Consider the following 18,633-nt stretch of genomic DNA (forward strand, 5'->3'; position numbering starts at 1 on the left):
TTTCCCCTGCAAAGAAAGGAGAGGATGGGAGACTGGACGTTTGCTTTGCTGGCCGAACTCTTCGGCTTCTGGGGATTTCCTTCAAACGCCATGAACTTCTCACACTCAGCAGCCACTCGAGGGTTGGGAAACAGTCTCCTGGGGTTTGTACTGGCGTGATTAGGGAAAGAGGCCACTTACAGGCCTTTGTCTAAAGCCTCGCGCCGGTGGTGGCTGGGGTCAGGAAAGCTGCGCGGTTCAACTATGGGCGAGAAAAGTGGGGCACTTTCTACGTCTTTTCCAAAAATAAAAGAAAGGATGCTGGGCGCGATGGCTCACGCCTGTAATCCCAGCACTTTGGGAGGCCGAGGCGGGCGGATCACTTGAGGTCAGGAATTCGACACCAGCCTGGGCAACACGGTAAAACCTCGTCTCTACTAAAAATACAAAAAATTAGCCGAGCGCGGTGGCGGGCGCCTGTAGTCCCAGCTACTCGGGAGGCTGAGGCAGGAGAATAGCTTGAACCCGGGAGGCGGAGGTTGTAGTGAGCCGTGATCGTGCCACTGTACTCCAGCCTGGGCGACAGAGTGAGACTCTGGCTCAATACATACATACATGCATACATATATACATACATAAAATGGTTGATGTTATTTGAAGTGCATGTGGTTAAAAAGGCCTTCTGGGTGATTCTGATGCACAATCAACCTTGAGATCCACTGCTGCTTTATGCAAATGTAAGCAATATACTGTTGATTAATGTTTCCTCCCGTTTCACCTAATGGCAGCACTGTACTCCACAGTGTTCTGGACTTTGCTTTATTCACTTAATATATTCTGGAGACCTTTCCATAATTGTACATACAAAGTATCCCCATTATTTTGTGGAGTATTCCATTGCTTATCCAGCTTGTCCCCTGATGGACAAACTATATTGTTTCTGATCTTTCACTATTAAAAGCAGTACTGCAATGAAAATCTTCGATCACATCTCCTTTGTCACCTGCGTGGGTATGTCATAGTGGTTTAACATGGCTGTATTTGCCACCAAGGAGATGACATAATCACATGGGCTGACTTTTTGACCCTCTTTTTCACTACCTTTTAAATTGCTTTTTGCACAAATCACAGCCTAAGTGACAGCAGATAACATTTTCTTCCCCTCTAGCAACACCTTCCCCAGGCTGCCTCCCTGGGGCTCATATGTATTCTCACAGTGCAGGCTGAATTAGGAGACGTCTCTTCCTCGGGGTAGAGGCAGCTTCCTCCCAGGCAGCGACTTGGATTTCAGCTTTTCTCACCCTGTTTCCCTAGACTAGGGTTTGTTTCTTAACCTCTGTGCTACTGGCATTCTGGGCCACATAAGTCTTTGTTGTGGGGGGCTGTCCTATGTATTGTAGGATGTTTACTGGCATCCCTGGCCTCTACCCACTAGATCCCAGTGGTACCCAGACACAAAGATGTTCGTAGACATTGTCAAAGGCCCTGGGATGTGGGTGCTGGGTAAACCAGCCCTGGTTGAGAGCCACTGCTCCAGGCCCCTGTTTCTCGCTGCTGCTTTGTCTGGCTCTGGGATGGTCAGGTCATCAGTTGTTCACACAAGCACTGGCTCTGTGTCCCTCCCTAGCCAGCCCAGGGCTCATCTTGGCTGGGCACTCAGGGCAACCTGTCCCAGTCCTAATCTGAAGGTGCAATAAGACACCTCTGCAAGGATGGATGGGGTCTGACCTGGGTTCTGCAAGGCATCTCACCAGGGCCAGCCATGCTTTGGGCTTCCTTGTCCTGTCTTACCAGAATGGAGCATTGGTCAAAGGCTTAAGCAATGAACTGGCCATTCCTTGGTCACTTCCAACTAGTCTGAAGTCTTCTCCCTGCTCTCTGACGCTCTCTGATGCCATCCAGCCCAGATAACTGGATTTCTCATCCTCCCCAAACTTCTCCCTTTATGCTGAATCTCCTGAGATGGTTTATGCCAAATGCCCAGCACAGTGCCTGGCACACAGCAGAGGCCAGTCTGTTCTGGCTCCCTGCCATGCTTGGAATGGCCCCTTCATGTTCGAGGCAGAGGCCTGCCCACCTCTCCAGTCCTTCTTGTCCATCCCAAAGAACCACAAGCCTGCCACTCCTCCCTCCTCTGACCACTCTGGATAACTCCTGCTCACCTGACCTCACTTTTCTGACCTGGTCAGCTGAGCATCTAGCACTTAATTCAGCTGGTTTCACTCAGTTTCTGTCTGCCTCTTTGTCTAGTCTTCCAACAGGGTCAGTATGCTCCTGCCCTTCTGGGTCTGCTCCCAGGAGCGCTCTCCCAGGCACAGCCCCTGGTGGCTGTGCTATTTCTTGCAGCAAGGGGTAGGCTGCATGTGCAGGCTTTAGAGGCAGAATGCCTGTTCCGCTGCTGGCTGGGTCACTGTCTACCAGAGTGATTTGGGGTAAGATACTTGATCTCTTTGTGCCTCAGTTACCACATCTGTGAAATGGGGACACTCTGACTACCTCTCAGGGTGCTGAGAAGCAAAGGATGAGGAATCTACAGGGCGTGGCCCTGAGTACTGTTCCGGATCCACTGCTGTTTGAGCCAGAGGAGCCCTAGAAGGGAGGGAAAGGCAAGGGAGAGAGAAGGGGGCTGGTTTGTGCTCCTCCTCTGGGGCTTTAAGATCAGTCTAATGAACTGAAATGGGAAATGCTCTTCAGAAGCATCAGGTACCATCAAAGTTATCCTTCCTCAGCCCATGCTGTTATGCTTGATTTAATCCATTTGGTTCTCGATTTAGAAATGAAAAGTATTTTTTGGAGCGCCTTTCTGTCTGGGTTAATCTTACTTGGGATGTGTGAAGCAAAGAAAGAGGAAGTGAACACAATATGTAAAGAAGAAGGAGGGTGTCTGTGTGGGCTTGCAATCAGTGAGGGCTCCCTGGACAGGGTGAGGCTCTAGCTGGAGCTTGAGGACAGCCAGGATCAGAGAGATGAGGAGGAGGAAGGATAGTCCAGGGGACCAAGGAGATAGGTGAGCAATGGAGTGCCAGAGTGCCAAAGCGACGGCCGACTTGTAAATGACTGAGAGAAAGAGATGTCAGTATACTCAGGCACCTCTAATGGGGGTCGCTTTATTCACTAGCTTTAAAGAAGAGCAGCAGAGATCTACATCAATTCTTTGAGGCCCAAATCGCTCCCAAGGCCACAAAGAGGAGCCAGGCCAGAAAAACCACCCTGGCCTGTGTATAGAGTGAGTTAGACAGGCACAAAGAACAATTCTGTGTTGGGGAGGAGAGGAGAGAGCCAAGGACCTCCTCAGGGATACTGCAGGCCCTCCCTGTGAGGATAGGAAGGAAATGTACCTTTTCATTTTTTAACTGATCAGTCAATTCCACAGGAATAAGCCAGAGCTCAGAAAAATATGTCCATGTGCTGGGCATGGTGGCTTACCCCTGTAATACCCAGCAGTTTGGGAGGCTGAGGTGGGCAGATCACTTGAGGTCAGGAGTTTGAGACCAGCCTGATCAATATGGTGAAACCCCATCTCTACTAAAAGTACAAAAATTAGGCAGGTGTGGTGGTGCGCACCTGTAGTCCCAGCTACTCGGGAGGCTAAGACAGGAGAATTGCTTGAACCCAGGAAGCTGAGGTTGCAGTGAGCTGAGATTGTGCCATTGCACTCCAACCTGGGTATCACAGTGAGACTTTGTTTCAAAAAAGAAAAAGAAAAAAGAAAAATATGTCCATGAAATGATGCCTCAATCGTCTGCCTTGTGAGGTGGGCAGTACTATGCCTATATCACTGCAGATCAAGCGGCTTGCCAGGGTCCCCAGTTGTTGGGGTGGCAGAGCTTCCCAAAGACAATGGGGTAGGAGCAGAGAGCCCCGAAACAGACCCTGAGGTTCTGTCTCCAACCCCCAGAATATATTTCTCTCAAGATCCTGGGGTAGGGGGTGACTTGCAGTCTCCTCCTACCCTCTCGCCAGGTCTGCCCCACGCCAAGAGATTCACTCCTAGCAGGGGAAAGGTGGCCTGGTACTTCTTCCTCATCTTATAAGAAAACATTTCTCATCTGGCTTCCGTGGCTCCGAGACCATGTCCCTGCTTTTCTTCTCAAGGGCTCATTGTTATCTTGGAGACTTCTAAAATCTTCCTTTTTCCCATGTTCAAATATGTCTCCGGTGTTACGCGACGGAGAATGACCCTGCTCCAGTCTCCAAGCCGTCACCATGCCATTGGTGAGGTTAATGTCTGAAAGGATGAGAGTGGTCCAACAAAGCTGCCTTCCTGTGTAGGGGAGGGAGAGAGCTTGTCAAGAGGCCACAGAGGCTGAGGGGTATTGAGGTCTACTGAGGACACGCCTCTTTGACGAGTTCATGAATATTCAAACATGCAAATAACATACCATGTCTACAGGCCCCAGAATCTTCAACCCACTTTCGAGGGTGGCCCATGGATTTATTTCTGCATAGAAAATGGTTCTGCAGAATCGGTCAGCTACTATCTATCTGACCCTCTTCATTCAATCACATATTTGTTTCTCAGATTATGACATACAGTACAAGAGATGGGTTTCTTTCTCTCCTTTTTTTTATTGTTTTCTCTCTTTCTTAAGTATTTTGTTACAGAAAATTTTGAACCTATGTAAACTTAAAGAGAACAGTATATAGAGCCACCACGGATTCATTCCCTGGCTTCACCAATTATTACCCCATAGCCAATCTCGTTTCATCTATATCACCACCTACTCCCCAATTTTCAGAATTATTTTGAGGCAAATACCAGATATCATATCATCTGGGGACATTTCAGAAAGTATCTCTCAAAGATGAGAACTCATTTTTTAAAAACTTAAAACAACATGAACTTTTACAGTTCTGAAGGTCAGAAGTCTGAAATGGGTCTCATGGACTGAAATCAAGGTGTTGGCAGAATTGCATTCCCTCTGGAGGCTCTAGGGGAATAATCTCTTCCTTGCCTTTTCCAGCTTCTAGATGCTGCCTGCATTTCCTGGCTCATGGTCACTTCATTCTGACTGTTGCTTCCTTCCTTACATTTTCTTCTCTGACTCCTTTGCCTTTTGTATAGGTACCCATGTGATTGCATTATGCCCACCCAGATAATCCAGGATAACCTCTCCATCTTAGATCTTTAATCACATCTCCAGAGTCCCTTTTGCCATTAAAAAGGTAGCCTATTTGAGATTAACATATGGACACTTTGGGAGAGCCATTATTCTGCCTACCATATCAAGGAACAAAAAAAAAATCTCATTCCAGTAATAAAACTGTCAGTCAATATAATAAGCAAGACCTTAATGTGATCTCAACATTCTTTCTGTCCCAATTTATGACTTTGGACTAGAAAGCTATAGGAAATTATTTTTCTGCATTTTGCTTCTCCTATGTTACCCAGATAGCTGGGCTTTTTAAATTTAAGTTTTTATTTTTTATTCCTCATGTACTAAACAAGGAAAGGGAGTAGTGATATTGAACTGGGAAGTTCTTACTTCCACTGTAATGATCTGCTTCTGTCTGTCTGGGTTGGTGGGTATTCAAAGGTAGTTCCTTCTGAAGGCACACTTTTGTGGGTCCCTGTGAGATTATCTTGCTGAGAACACATAATTGCACAGCAGTGCATGCAACTTCTTTGGATGACTGTTTCTAAGAAGGAGTCATTTTTTAGAAATATAACCACAACACCATCACAACTAGAAAAAAATATTAATTCCTAATGTCATCAAATATTCAGGAGGTATTCAATTATCTCATCTTTTTTTTCAGTGTATTTGTTTGAATTGGGATCCAAAAAAGTTTTATACAATACTATTGGTTATCTATTTTATTTTATGGTTTATTCTTTCATTATAAGATAAAAATTTAAATATATATCTACAGCTCTGCTTTTTTGGATAAATGGTAGTATAACATATAGTTTTCTTTAGTAAAACATCGAGCTTACTCCTCTTTTTTTTTTGAGATGGAGTCTGGCTCTGTCGCCCAGGCTGGAGGGCAATGGTGAAATCTCGGCTCACTGCTAGCTCCGCCTCCCAGGTTCACACCATTCTCCTGCCTCAGCCTCCCAAGTAGCTGGGACCACAGGCAACTGCCACCATGGCTGGCTAATTTTTTTTTGTATTTTCAGTAGAGACAGGGTTTCATCATGTTAGCCAAGATGGTCTCGATCTCCTGACCTCGTGATCCACCTGCCTCGGCCTCCCAAAGTGCTGGGATTACAGGTGGTGTGAGCCACCGCGCCTGGCCTCTTCCTTCTCTTTTACAGCTGCATGGCGCTCCTTTATGTGGATGTACTATAGGTTCTGGAACCAGTATCCTACTCATGGATACATAGGTAGTTTCCAGTCTTTTCCTGTAAAAAACAGTGCTGCAGTGAGTGGGTTAAATCTTTTTATATTTTTGCCAGTGTATTTTTGGAATAGATTCCTGGAAATGGAATTGCTATGTCAAAGGGCAAATACCTAATGCACTTTTGCTAGATATTGCTGAATTTCCTTCCATAGGATTGTATTATTTTGCCTTTCCACCAGAAATGTATGAAAACATCTGTTTCCTCACAGCCTTCCCATCAGATGATGATTTCAAACTCTTGGATTTTTGCAAGTGAAAAAGGGTATCTTGGGGTAATTTGCATTTGCACTGGGGAAGGCTTTTGATACCAAGAAGTGAGTAGTCATTTTCTTATTTAGCCAGCATTATAAAAGCCTCAATTAATCCCCTCTGTACATGTGAATAATTATCAGAGTGGGATGCAACTTCTGAACACAAGTATGACTTCTGGGTTTATTTATTAAATTGTATTTATAAATTCTACTTGCAGTTCTTATTCCTGGATTTTATGTCATGTGAATGGTTGCTCAGTGTAACATGCTACCAGAAACGCCATATGTATCAGGCTCTGAGTGGAGCAGGGTTTCCAAGGATCTGGGAAGATGGGAGGTGGCCCCATGAGCAGCTATATCTATCCACCATCTTGGTAGGCTCCCCACTAACTCATGTCAGGGTCCAGTTTTAGGGAAGGAGGGTCATCTTTCACATGCCTTCCGGTTATTCAACCACAGGCTCATGTGGTAGACTCTTCTGTGTTGCCACTAGGTGGCTAGGGCACTTTGGAAATGGTGGTTTAGCAGGTGGAACTTGGCAAGGATCCTGCCCACAGTGATGACAACATGGTTCAGTGGGCAGATTCAGGCACTCAGTGAGGCAACTGTTATTGTGACAGTTTTGTGAAAAACAGAGCACCTTCTATTTTTTCTATCCCAGCCTGCTCGCCCAGCCTAACATTCTTCTGCAAATATACCTGGGTCTCCACCCTCCAGTCCTGCAGCCCTGTAGACACTGATCCATTTGCAAGGGAAGTGCCTCCTGGAGGATGAAGCATGGGTCCTGTGGAATCCTGTGGTTTCAGTGGGGCAAGCATAGATGTGGGCTGGGGATAGGGGTTACCCATCGGCTCGTAGAAGCCCACACATGAATTCCAAGGTTGTGCCAGGGAGAACTTGCCTTGGGTCCTGACAGCTCTATCTTGGGGGTGAAGACCTTATGCGTCTCAGAGGCCCATCAACCCAGATAGTGGGACTACGGGGACTTTGGTGGAGATATGGATGCCTAACAGGATGGTTGCTCAGGTCTTGGATCAGCTGAGAAACAGCATCTCAAGTAGTGGCAGAGCTGATAGGAAATCAGAAACAGTCAGTCTTTGAATTTCAGCCTGATTTAGTCTTTAAGTGGCCATTTCAACCCATGAGAGTCACGGTAGATGAAACAACTGAGAATGTCGTGATTCTGTCCCTTATGATGCCACGACAGTGATCTAGGAATGTTTTTTAGTCAGAAGCAATTACTAGAGGAATTTTCAAGTGAGATGTCAATGACAATTTGGTTATATTAGAGTCACTGAAAGTTGGGGCAAGGGTCAATATAATTTATCTGCCTACTGGTGGCCAGTCAGCCTCTCTACCCCATGACATGCCCATAAAAGGACTGAAGTGGGAGGTAGAGCAGGCTATCTGAGAAGCTTGGCAACTAGGAGTGGCCATTGCGAAGTTAGTTTTAGACAGAAGAGAGGTGTAAGCAGATTATTCATCCACATGGGTGCTTGCTTTGCTTTCCATAGGGCCATTGAGCCAGTGGTGAGGTGTGGGGGAGGATTTTTTTTTTTTTTTTTAATCTCTTACCTTGACCAGGTTTTCTCAAGTACTTGGTGTACTTGGGCCTTGAGGGCTGAAGACTTATCAGAAAATTTATTCAATTTGGTGTTTTCTTTTTGGTTTAACTCTTAAAAAGTATTTTTGGCCAGTAGTAAATTTGAAAAAGATATGAATTATATGCATTTACAGCCTTCCCCACCTCCTGCCTTTTAAGGAAGATCATAGTTTTGCGTATTTCACCCTGCACCCTCTTACTGAGCTAATTGGGGCAATGGGTGATGGTAAGAATTGCAGGTGGTCCTATAAGGTGAATAGAGGAAGAGCATGTAGCTAGCCTTGGAAGAAAAGGGGAGATGGGAAAGGGTGAGGGATGGGAGGGTGAGATGAGATGGGAGTTCTTGCACGGAGTTAGACTTGGCAAAAATAATTGTTATGACTGTTTATGGGTTTTGTGCTGGTTATAGAATCCTGGGTAAGATAAAATTCCATTGGGTCTTCATTGTCAGAAGAGCATGAGGTTTAGAGAGGTTTTATAACTTGCTCAAGGACACATGGGTAGAGTGGCAGGGCTGGGGACTCAGTTTGTGTCTGGCTCTGTCTGATCCTAAAGCCCAAGGTCTTAACTACCTATTGTTTCTGGAATGAAGCAGAGATCCATGGGATCCTGGCCTGCTGGACCTGATAAATGAGCCTGCAGAAGGAAATCCCAGAGAGAAAATAAGTCTCCCAAGTCATCATCAATATGGGAGTAGAACTTGAATCCCCAAGTAAACGAAAGCACAGGGCATACATTCTAAACAGAAAAATCTATAAACAGTTAAAGATTAATGTACCTTAGTGAGGCTCTGGCCAGATGTAAAAAGAACAAATCTTGCCATAGCAATGTTTTTACGTTCTTGGGGCAGAATTATACAAAGAAGAGATGAAAGGGGAGCAGCTGGTCAAACATGCATTGATTTCCAGGAAGCATGGGACCGAGTCCTCTAAGGCCCTCCCTGTGAGTGAATCCAGATCAGGGCTCATGCTGACCCATGACTAAGGGTGGTGGCCTCGAGCAGTGTGCCAAGGTCACCTCTTCAGGGTTAGCCTCAAGGCCTCAGTATCTGTCCTGTCTCCTCAGAAGCAGCAGAGGATAAACATGATGTTTAGGCAGCTTGTGGAGAGCCCTGTCCTTCCAAAAAGATAAGAAATAGGCCAGGAGCACATTGATTCAAGAACAGAGAACACATTCCCAGTAACATTATAATAATATTTATGAAGCCCCAGTGCCTCTGGAGAGATAGAGTCCAATGTAATGAACAGAGCTGGGTTTTAGAGTCAGCCTGGTGTTGAGTCCCAGGCCCACCATTCTCTAGTTGTGTGGTCTGGGATCAGTCAGCCACCTAATGTCTCTGAGCCATCACCCTCACAGGGTCGTTTTGAGGAATCAGTTTCCTTCTCTTCCTTGTCCCTGGAGGTCCTCCACTATCCAGCCCCAACATCTTTTCCCAGCCCTATGCCCACTTCCCTTTTCTTTTCATTACCATCTTGTGCTGGTGGCTTTGTCTTCTGTGTCCTCACAGTCCAGTCTTAGATCCCTTCCTGTAGATCCCCTGGCTCAAATATTCTCCATCCTCTCTTTATCCTCCACTCACCAAGTCCTTGTGCTCCAACTCCACCATGATCTCTGAATCCAGAGAGCCCTGGGCTCTCCCAGTGGTGCTATTTATACTGCATTGGGTGGACAGATATTTTTCTCATGCGTGAGTGCTTGTCCACACCTGCTTCAGCTCCTTCACCCAGACTGTAAATGCTTTGTGGCTAGTTACTGTCTTAAATTCCTTCTGTATTCCTTGAAGCAGCTGGTCAAGATCTGGACACACAGTAACATGAGCTTAAAATGGACACTTATTGAGAGAACTAGGGGAAGGTGCCAAAGCTGTGGGCTTATGAATCCTTTCAGCAAACACTTCTGGGCACCTTCTGGGTGCCTGGAACTGGGCTAGATGCTGAGGGCAGTGCCATGAGTGAGACATAATCCTGAGGAAGTCAAAGTCCAGTGGAAGACAGAGATGTAACAAGTAGAGGATTGTAAAATGTGCTTCAAGGTTAAGATGATGGTTGATGGCATAGGAAAGTTGGAATCTTCAGGGAAAGTGAAATAACCAAATGTGACTCAGCATGGCAAATGGTGAACAGTGGGAGGCAGGAGGGATGAGATGGTCCAACACACTGGGAGAAAATCTTGGAGAGACAGGCGGGGCCAGGCCATGGAGAGCCTTACAGGTGGTATCAAGCTACTTGGGTTCCATCCTGTAGAAAATAGGGAGCCCCTGAAAAGGTTTAAGCACAGGAGTGTCACTACAAGGGAAAGGAGAAGAGGAGAGAAATATGGTTATGGAAACAAAGTTATGTAAGTGAGCTTCTGTGGCAAGCCAGCCAGCATAGCAGGAATGGAGCATACCATGGGGGTGCAGTGGGTGGGGAGGGGAGGGTTCTGCCTGCCAGGAGATGGCCAGGACTAATACAATGACAGGCACAGCTGTCTTGTTCTTGTGTCACCATGCTCCAGGGCTACAGGGATGAGAGTGGGGTGTGAAGATTGCCTTCCCACCCAGCCACAAATTCACTATCTATTACAACCTCCTATTATCTACCCACATAATACACCTCCACAGAAATTGTCCCACCGCCTACCCATTCACCTATCTACACACTCATTCCTTCATATAAAGCATTGCACATATAACTCTCCTTCTGTCCTTCCTTCCAACCGTCCATCTATCTTTATTTTAAAACAGAGATTTTCACTTCAGTGCATGATTAAGAATCATAAGGGATGCAGAGAAATGCTCGAGGCCTGCGTAGATTACAGAAGTGGCCATAAATCACAATGCTTTGCAGCTCCTCTCATTAAGAGATGGGGTATATTTTCCCACCCCTTGAGTTTGGGCTGGCCTCATGACTTGCTTTGACCAGTAGAATTTGTGGTGGAAGCAATTAGTTGTATCGGTTCTGGGCATAGCCTCCAGAGGCCTTGCAGCTTCTGTTCTCAGACACTTGGGACACTATTACCTGCTTCCAGGTGAACACATCTGGCTGGTCTGATGGGTGATAGACACATGGCTCAGCCACCCACATTATCCCAGACAACCACTGGTCACCACTGTACATGTAAGTGAGCCCAGACAAGATCAGCCGATCTTGGCCCAGAGGCACCAGCTAACTGTTAGACTCATGAAAAATAATAAGTGGTCCTGATTTTAGATCACTTAATTTTGGAGTGGTTCATTATACTGCAAAAGCTAACTGACTCAAGGGAGTAGCATATTCAAAATCCTGCCCATCTTAAAAGAATTGTATCTGCACCTAGGCTCCCAGGGTCCTTGCCAAAGTACTTGCCTTTATTTTCCTTGGCAGACCAGATAGTGGATGTGGAGGGGCCCCAGGCAAGACACAGCAGCACTGGGATAGATTGTGATGAGTGTAAAAGAAAGGTTCAGAATTTTTTTTCATAAAGCCTGATGAAGACCATGACGAGGATGATCCCAGTCACTGTTTGGGTGGTCACCATGTAGCAAATATGTTGCATATGTTATCTAATTTAATCCTTGAACTACAGCATGGGATTGGTGTTCTTATCACTCTTTAGCAGATGTAAATAATGAAATTTGGAGAGAGTAAGTAATTGGCTGAAGGCTACATACATAGTTCCAAGTCAAAAAATCTTAATTCTAACCCAGTTCTGTGTGATTCCAAAGCCCACACTCTTTTCTGTTATTGCCACACTGTGGAGTCATTTATTTGGGTTGCCTCCTCGGAGGTGTGGGATAGGGTGTGATCTTTGCTGAATTCACACCTTTCAGTTGGTTATTTCTCAGTCTAGGGTCCACCCGAGGAACTAAGAAAACCATTTTGTTTGGGCCTCTGAATGCCTGGGCAAGCACAGTGCACCTGAGGGCAGGAGGAGCACAGAAAGGGCTCAGGGAGGACTGGGGTGATGAAGCAAGAACACAGTTGGTCAACTTAGAGCTTAGGGTTGGGTTGGGATGCCTGGTGTGCTACTGAGAATTGATGTAGTGGTCTGGAGACCTGAGAGTCCAAGTCAGGCTTGCTCTGGAAATCTCCCTGGACCCCATTTCATTCCAATCTTTCCAGGTCAGGCAGTGTAAATGGATTTCTCCTCATGGATTCTCTGACATACCCTGATTCAGAGGCGGAGAACCCCCATGTCAGCCTCAGTTGTCTAATACAGAGTGACACCAACATGAGCTGCGAGGACAGAGGAGGGAGATCAGGGTTGGGAGGGGGAGCTTTCTGGAAGACACGAGGCTCAAGGGGGTCCCAAGGACTGAATAGTACTAAGAGAGAATAAGAGGAGAGGGGAGTGCATTCCAGATCACAGAAATGGTATGGGCAAAAATTGCGAGGTGGGAAACCAGTGATTTATTACAGTGACAGAGAAGACCTCAAGATGTTCAGGGGAGAGGGTTCATGGATAAACAACTAGAGAACAGACAGGAGCAAAAGGAGGTGATGAGATTCAGAGGCTCAAAGGTCGACCAAGAAACCAGGCATTTTTCTCGAGGTGATGAGAAGCTATTGAATGCTTTTGACACCAGAGTGACAGCAGCACAATTTGAAGATATTTTGGGAGGAATTATCTTGGGAGGGGGTGAAGGGCAGATGCGCTCCATCCCCTAGGAGCTCTGCAGAGGTTCATCAGAGGTCAAGCTGTCTGCTGCCGCCAGGGAATGCCTACCTGCATTTCTTCCTTCTCTCAATTCTCAGTGTCTCCTAAAGAGAAACCATTTGCCTCAGAGTGGAGTGTTGTTAAAGCCCAGATTCCTGGGCCTACTCCAGGTTACTGAATCACAGTCTGGATGGGCGCAGCAGATGGCATCTTTACCAAGCTCTGTAGGTGGGTCTTATGCTCTCTGCATGTTGGGAACCGGAGCCCAGATATCTTTATAGCTCAGTTGCTCTGGCCACTTCCCTGTGCTCTGACCCTGGCAATCTGGGGCAATCTGAGGCCCAGGGCCTTGGCCTTCCTGTCTCTTATTAGCAGGAGCTCAGTAGATGTCCACTAGTCATAACTTAGATGGCAGAGGACACCATGGGCCTGATAACATTTGTGAAGGCTGGGGAGAATTTTCTGAAATCTTCTTCATGGCTGGCCCAGTGCGGTTGGCCCAGTGCTGACATAGATGTGAATGTCTGGGCTTGGTCTGGCTGTTCCAGCAAGACAGTATTGCTCACCACAGCAACCATCACCATTGTCCACTTCTGGCCGGCTGATGGCAGGCTTTCCAGCCAAGCTGTGGTCTTATCTCACCCATTCACTCACTCAGGGTTTGAGTTAGTTTCCCTCCTTCCTTCCTTCCCTCCCTCCTTCCCTCCATCCCTTCCTTTCTTCCTTCATCCCCCTACCCTTCTTCCTATTTAAGACACAAGGAACGGAAACAGATTCTGGAGAACTTAAGAAATAAGAAAATTTATTAGATGGATTATCAAGCACGAAACAACATTTTTGGGAGGGAAGTAAGAAAAACAAGTGTGACCTCATGCTGGGTTCTGGTTAGAACACAGCCACAAGAACAAACTCCAGTCTTTTTCAGTCTGTTGCTGTACTTCAGATTTAAAATCTGGAAATGAGCATGCAGCAATGCTTTACCAGGTGAGGAAGAACAGCTGTTAAAAGGAACTCAGGATGTTGTTAGGAAGGGGGAGTGGATGCCAGGCCTTCACCAGATTATCTAGAAGCCATTCCGTGGGGTATTTGGCCTGTATACTGTGAGACACTGAGCTGGTTCCAACACAGCCCCTGCCCTCAACAGGTGCACAGTCAGGCCAAGGAGACAGCCACAGAAGCAGGACAACCAGGATGAGTGAGGATGTGACTGGGGATGTGCAGGGGCACAGGAGCACAGAGGACAAGCTCTCCTCCAGGTTCGATGAGAATGAGGTGCAGGGTACTGGTTAGGAAAGACAGGTCTCTGGAAGAGATGACACCTTGAGATGAGATGAAAATCCATACAATCCTCACAAGCATCCATTTGTACAAATTTGCCATCTTTTTTCCAAGAAGCCAGTTGAATTTTGGAGACAAGGTTCTGGGGCTGCTGCAGAGGATTGGGCCCTCATGCCTGGCTCGATGCTCCCAGTTCTGAGCTCAGTGTGTCTCTTGGGCAGGAGTTTCCTGGCTCCTCTGCAGAATTGGGCTGAAGGTGGTGGCTTACCAGCCAGCTTCAGTTCCTTTCCTCTGCCCTCCCCTGTGGAAGGCAGGCTCATCCAGGCCCAGCTTTTGCCCAATCGGCCAGGCTCAGGTCCTGGATGCCCACAGTGGAAGGAGAACAGTGAAGAGTGGCTGACATGCAGGTGCCATCCCTGCCAGCTTTCCTTTCTCCCTCCAGTGGTGTGGCTTGGCCACCAGCATGCCATCCTAGTCCACTGCCTCCAGCAAAACAGGAGTGGATGCACAAAATGCTAGGTTACTTGGGTTACTTTGTGATTTAAGGGGCACTTACTCAAGTGTTTGGGATACCTATCATTTCCTTTCTTCCTACTTACTCTTCCCCCTTACAAAAATGTCACTGCCACAGTTTGAAGAAGAAACATATGGCCCCCACCTACCAGCCATGGCCATGTGGGGAAGGATGAACAAGTCCTTTCAGGGACAGTGCATATCTCTGGGAATTTGGAATCATGACACTGAGATGAGGGGTGAAGGGGGAAGGTCATCTGGGCACAGGTGTTAAGGCTGCTGGATAGGGAGAGAGAAGGAGAGAGAAGAGAAAGAAGATGGGAAAGAGAGAAAAGGAGGGAGAGAGAGAGAGGGAGAGAAAAGGAGAGAGAAAGAAGAGAGAGGAGGAAGGAGAGAGAGAGGAAGAAAGAGACAGAGGGAAGAAGAGGGAGAAAGAGGGGAAGAGGAGGGAGAGAGGGAAGGACAGGGAGAGAGAAGGGAGACAGAAAGGAAGAGGAGGAGGAGTGAGAGAGAGGGGAGAGAGGAGGGATCTTCAATTTCTTTTTTCTTCCAGTTCTCCTGAAACCTATTATATGTCCTGTCATTGGGTCCTTCCATTCTTGACAGTCTTACGATACCTGATGCTCCCACCTCCTTTATTTAGGCAGGTTGAAGAGTTCCTTTTTGCCAATAATTAAAAGTAAACCTTGACTTAGGCACCCAGCAAATGCTAGGAACAATGTTTGCCCGTGTATTGCTGTCTTTCTGTTGCAAATAAATTCCTGAAATTCTTCATCATAGATTATCTGTTGAAATAAAGAAATGGATTTTGCTTAGGCTTGTATCAAAGATAATGAAGGAGATTCTCTGGAAAGGAATAAGGAAATGAGAATTTTAGCAGCTTTTTGGGATTCTGCTTTTTATTTTTTAAAAAATCAACTTACTTAAATCTACTGTCTACAATCTGGTAACATCTATTAGAATAAAATGTACACATACCATTTAACATAGCAATAAGAACTCCTGGGAATCTATCCCACAAAACCACTGGCTTTTAAGGGTTTATGCATAAGAGTGTTTATTGCAGCATTGTTTGTAGCAGGAAAAAAAACTAGAAAAAACCTTTGGACAATAACTTCCTAAACTGTTCTTCTAAACATCATGTTGCACATACCATCAAGTATATGTGTATAAAAAGGGGTTCTTCCCAGGAGGCAGAGGTTGCAGTGAGCCAAGATCGTGCCACTGCACGCCAGCCTGGGTGACAGAGTGAGACTCCACTCAAAAAAACAAAAAACAAAAAAAGCTGGGGGTTCTTTGTGAAAACATGCCTCAAAAACACTGGTTTACACAAAGTTAAACAGGTTTGTTTATCATGGGCTTCTCAGAACTATTCAAATGATTATTCAGACATTATTTTATGAAATATTCATTGAGCACCTACTTTGAGCCAGAAGCTGTACTTAGGAGAAGAGTCAGTAGTTTCAGGAGTGACGAGTGTCCCCAAGGAGAAGGGCAGGGAGCTAGCAGTGCAGTGGGCAGAGTCAGAGAGGCTTCCTGCGAAACGTGACTTGAGGTAGAGAGTTGAAGAAGACTCTGAGTTACCCCAAGGAAGTGGAGAAGTTAGAAGGCGTGCCAGGCAGAGGGAACAGCACCTGCTGGAGCACTCATGGGAAAGAGGGTGGGATGAGAAGCTGGAGAAAGCCCCATGGATGAAGCAGAGAGAGAAAGAACTGCAGCGGGGAGGCGGCCACCCCATGAGGAGCTGGGTTTTCACCTCAAATGCAAGCAGGAGAAACTCGGGGATTTTTCTTTTAAACACCTTAATGAAGGTATCATTTAAATAACACAATATCTACCCATTTTACGTGCACAGTTTGATGAGCCTTAGTAAATGTACACAGCTGTGCAACTATCTTCACAATCTAGTTTTAGAAGACTTTTATCACCCCCAAAATTTCCTTGTACCCACTTGCTGTCAATCCCATTTCCAGGCTCTGACCTGCTTTTGCTTCTTTAGTTTTGCCTTTTCTAGAAATTTCATGTGAATGGAATCATTTAATATGTATCTTCTGTGTCTGGTTTCTTTCACTTAGCTCATTTTGAGGTTCATCCACGTTGTTGCAGACATCACTAGTCCTTTGTAAAATTGCTGAACAGTGTCCTATTGCATGGATACAACACATTTGTTTATACATTTGTCAGTTGAGGGACACCTGAATTGTTTCCCGTGTTTACTATAGTGAATTATGCTGCTGCAGATGTTTGCCTACAAGTCTGAGTGGACATATGTTTTTATTTCCTTTTAATAGACATCTAAGAGTGGATTGCTAGATGGATTTGAACTATTTTAGTGGGCATAAAATGGTATCTCATGGTGGTTCTGGTTTGTATTTCTCTAATGACTAATGGTGTTGAGCACCTTTTCATGGGCTTATTATATTCATCTATGTATCTTCTTTGGTGAAACATCTTGTTTGGGGACTTGCTTGAAGGACTCACAGACCTCAGAGGCAGTTGCATCCACACAACGGTTATCATAGTGAAACACCACGCAACAGGAGGAAAGGCACATAAGGTAGAGTCTGGAGGTGTCCAGGTGCAGGCTTTTAAAGTTCTCTCTTCAGGGGTGGGGTTTGCACTGAACATGCTTCTCTCCCCAGTGGTGAAATGCAGCAATGGTGCATGTTGTTTCTGCCTGGGGGCCTTGCTTGAGACTCGACATCCAGAGTTTTTTGTGGGCTAGTGATGTAGGCACTCTTCTGCCACACGACCAAGGGTGATTACTGAAATTCCAAACTCCTAGAAGAAAAGCACGTGTGCACCATAAATCATACTGTTTGTACAAACAGTTTAGGCAAGCTGGTACTGTAGGATTCAGTGCCCTGGGAAGACAAAACAGCCTTATCAGTTAGAAACAGAGGTGACATTCCAAAAGCCAGGTTCTCAGATGCCAGGCAAGGGCCAGCTGCACAGGCAGACCCTTCTACAGAGCAACATAAGGCCTGCTGTGTTCTCCTCTCCCACACATGTCTAGTCAAATCTTTTGGTCATTTTTTTAGTTGGGTTGTTAGTCTTCTTATTTTTGTCATCAGAATTCTTTATATATCCTGAGTTTAAACTGTTTATTAGATACCCATTTTGCAATTTTTCCCCCCAGTCTGTGGCTTATCTTTTCATTTTCTTAATGTCCCTTGGAAGGAGTTTGGGAAGGGAAGTAATATGACCAGATTTGCACACACATACAGCTGCCCTACCTGCTATGTGGAGAATGGACTGCAGGGGTCAGGACTGGATTGGGGCGTCCTGTTAGGAGGCTGTTGCGTGATCCAAGTGAGAGATGATGGTGTTTTGGCTGGGCAGGTGACAGAAGGGATGGATAAAAGCAGCTCCAAAAAGGGGGTGTATAGAAGGTAGGACTGAGATGGCATGCACTCCACACATTATAGATTTCCAGCAGGGGAACAGAAAGGAGGCCTCCCCAAACTCATCCACAGAACACATTATTATTATTCTTTCTAGTAGTGAAACTCCATTCATTTGTGGGATTTACATATTTGATAATTTGGAAATGTGGGACAAGATGAATTTGAAGGTTCCCTCTAGTCCTCACAGTCTGTGGTGCCATGAACAATCCTTTATGAGGTTATTTTAACAATACTAAAATATTCTGAGGCGTGTGCCTAGGTGCATGATTACAGATTGTTTATTAGTCATGCATGTATATATATAATGCCAATTTTTGATCCAAGAAAATAACTTCATGACTGAAATTGAACACAATCTATGCATGAAGATCCTTGCAGAAACAGAGGGCAGAAACATTGTTAGCATAGAAAGTGTGAGGATGGGGATAAGGAAATTCATATTCATGTATTAACCCAATTACCAAATGTACCTTGCAAATCTGGAGCGCTGTTGGTTTAACATGGGATTTCACATCATTCTGTCCCAAGTGACATAGACAGTATTATAAATGAAAAATCCTTTCCTCAGGCTAGGATATAGAGCTCCTCTCACTTGGGCAGTGCATGCGATCACAGGAGAACCTTTATTTAAGGCTGGAAA

The 18,633-nt window shown here is 45.7% G+C and overlaps 1 protein-coding gene across 1 annotated transcript in view; it reads right to left on the reverse strand.

The window, feature by feature from the left end:
* Nucleotides 1-13,575: 13,575 nt before the first annotated feature.
* Nucleotides 13,576-18,633, reverse strand: part of LOC105469958 (nicotinamide nucleotide adenylyltransferase 3) — a 115,992-nt gene continuing 110,934 nt past the window's right edge. The window contains exon 5 of the mRNA XM_071091010.1: nucleotides 13,576-15,371. Within this exon, the coding sequence (XP_070947111.1) occupies nucleotides 15,361-15,371 (11 nt within the window). The 3' untranslated portion in view covers nucleotides 13,576-15,360. The remainder of the gene's footprint in view (nucleotides 15,372-18,633) is intronic.

This window comes from Macaca nemestrina, chromosome 2 (assembly GCF_043159975.1).
Source record: "Macaca nemestrina isolate mMacNem1 chromosome 2, mMacNem.hap1, whole genome shotgun sequence".
NCBI lineage: Eukaryota > Metazoa > Chordata > Mammalia > Primates > Cercopithecidae > Macaca > Macaca nemestrina.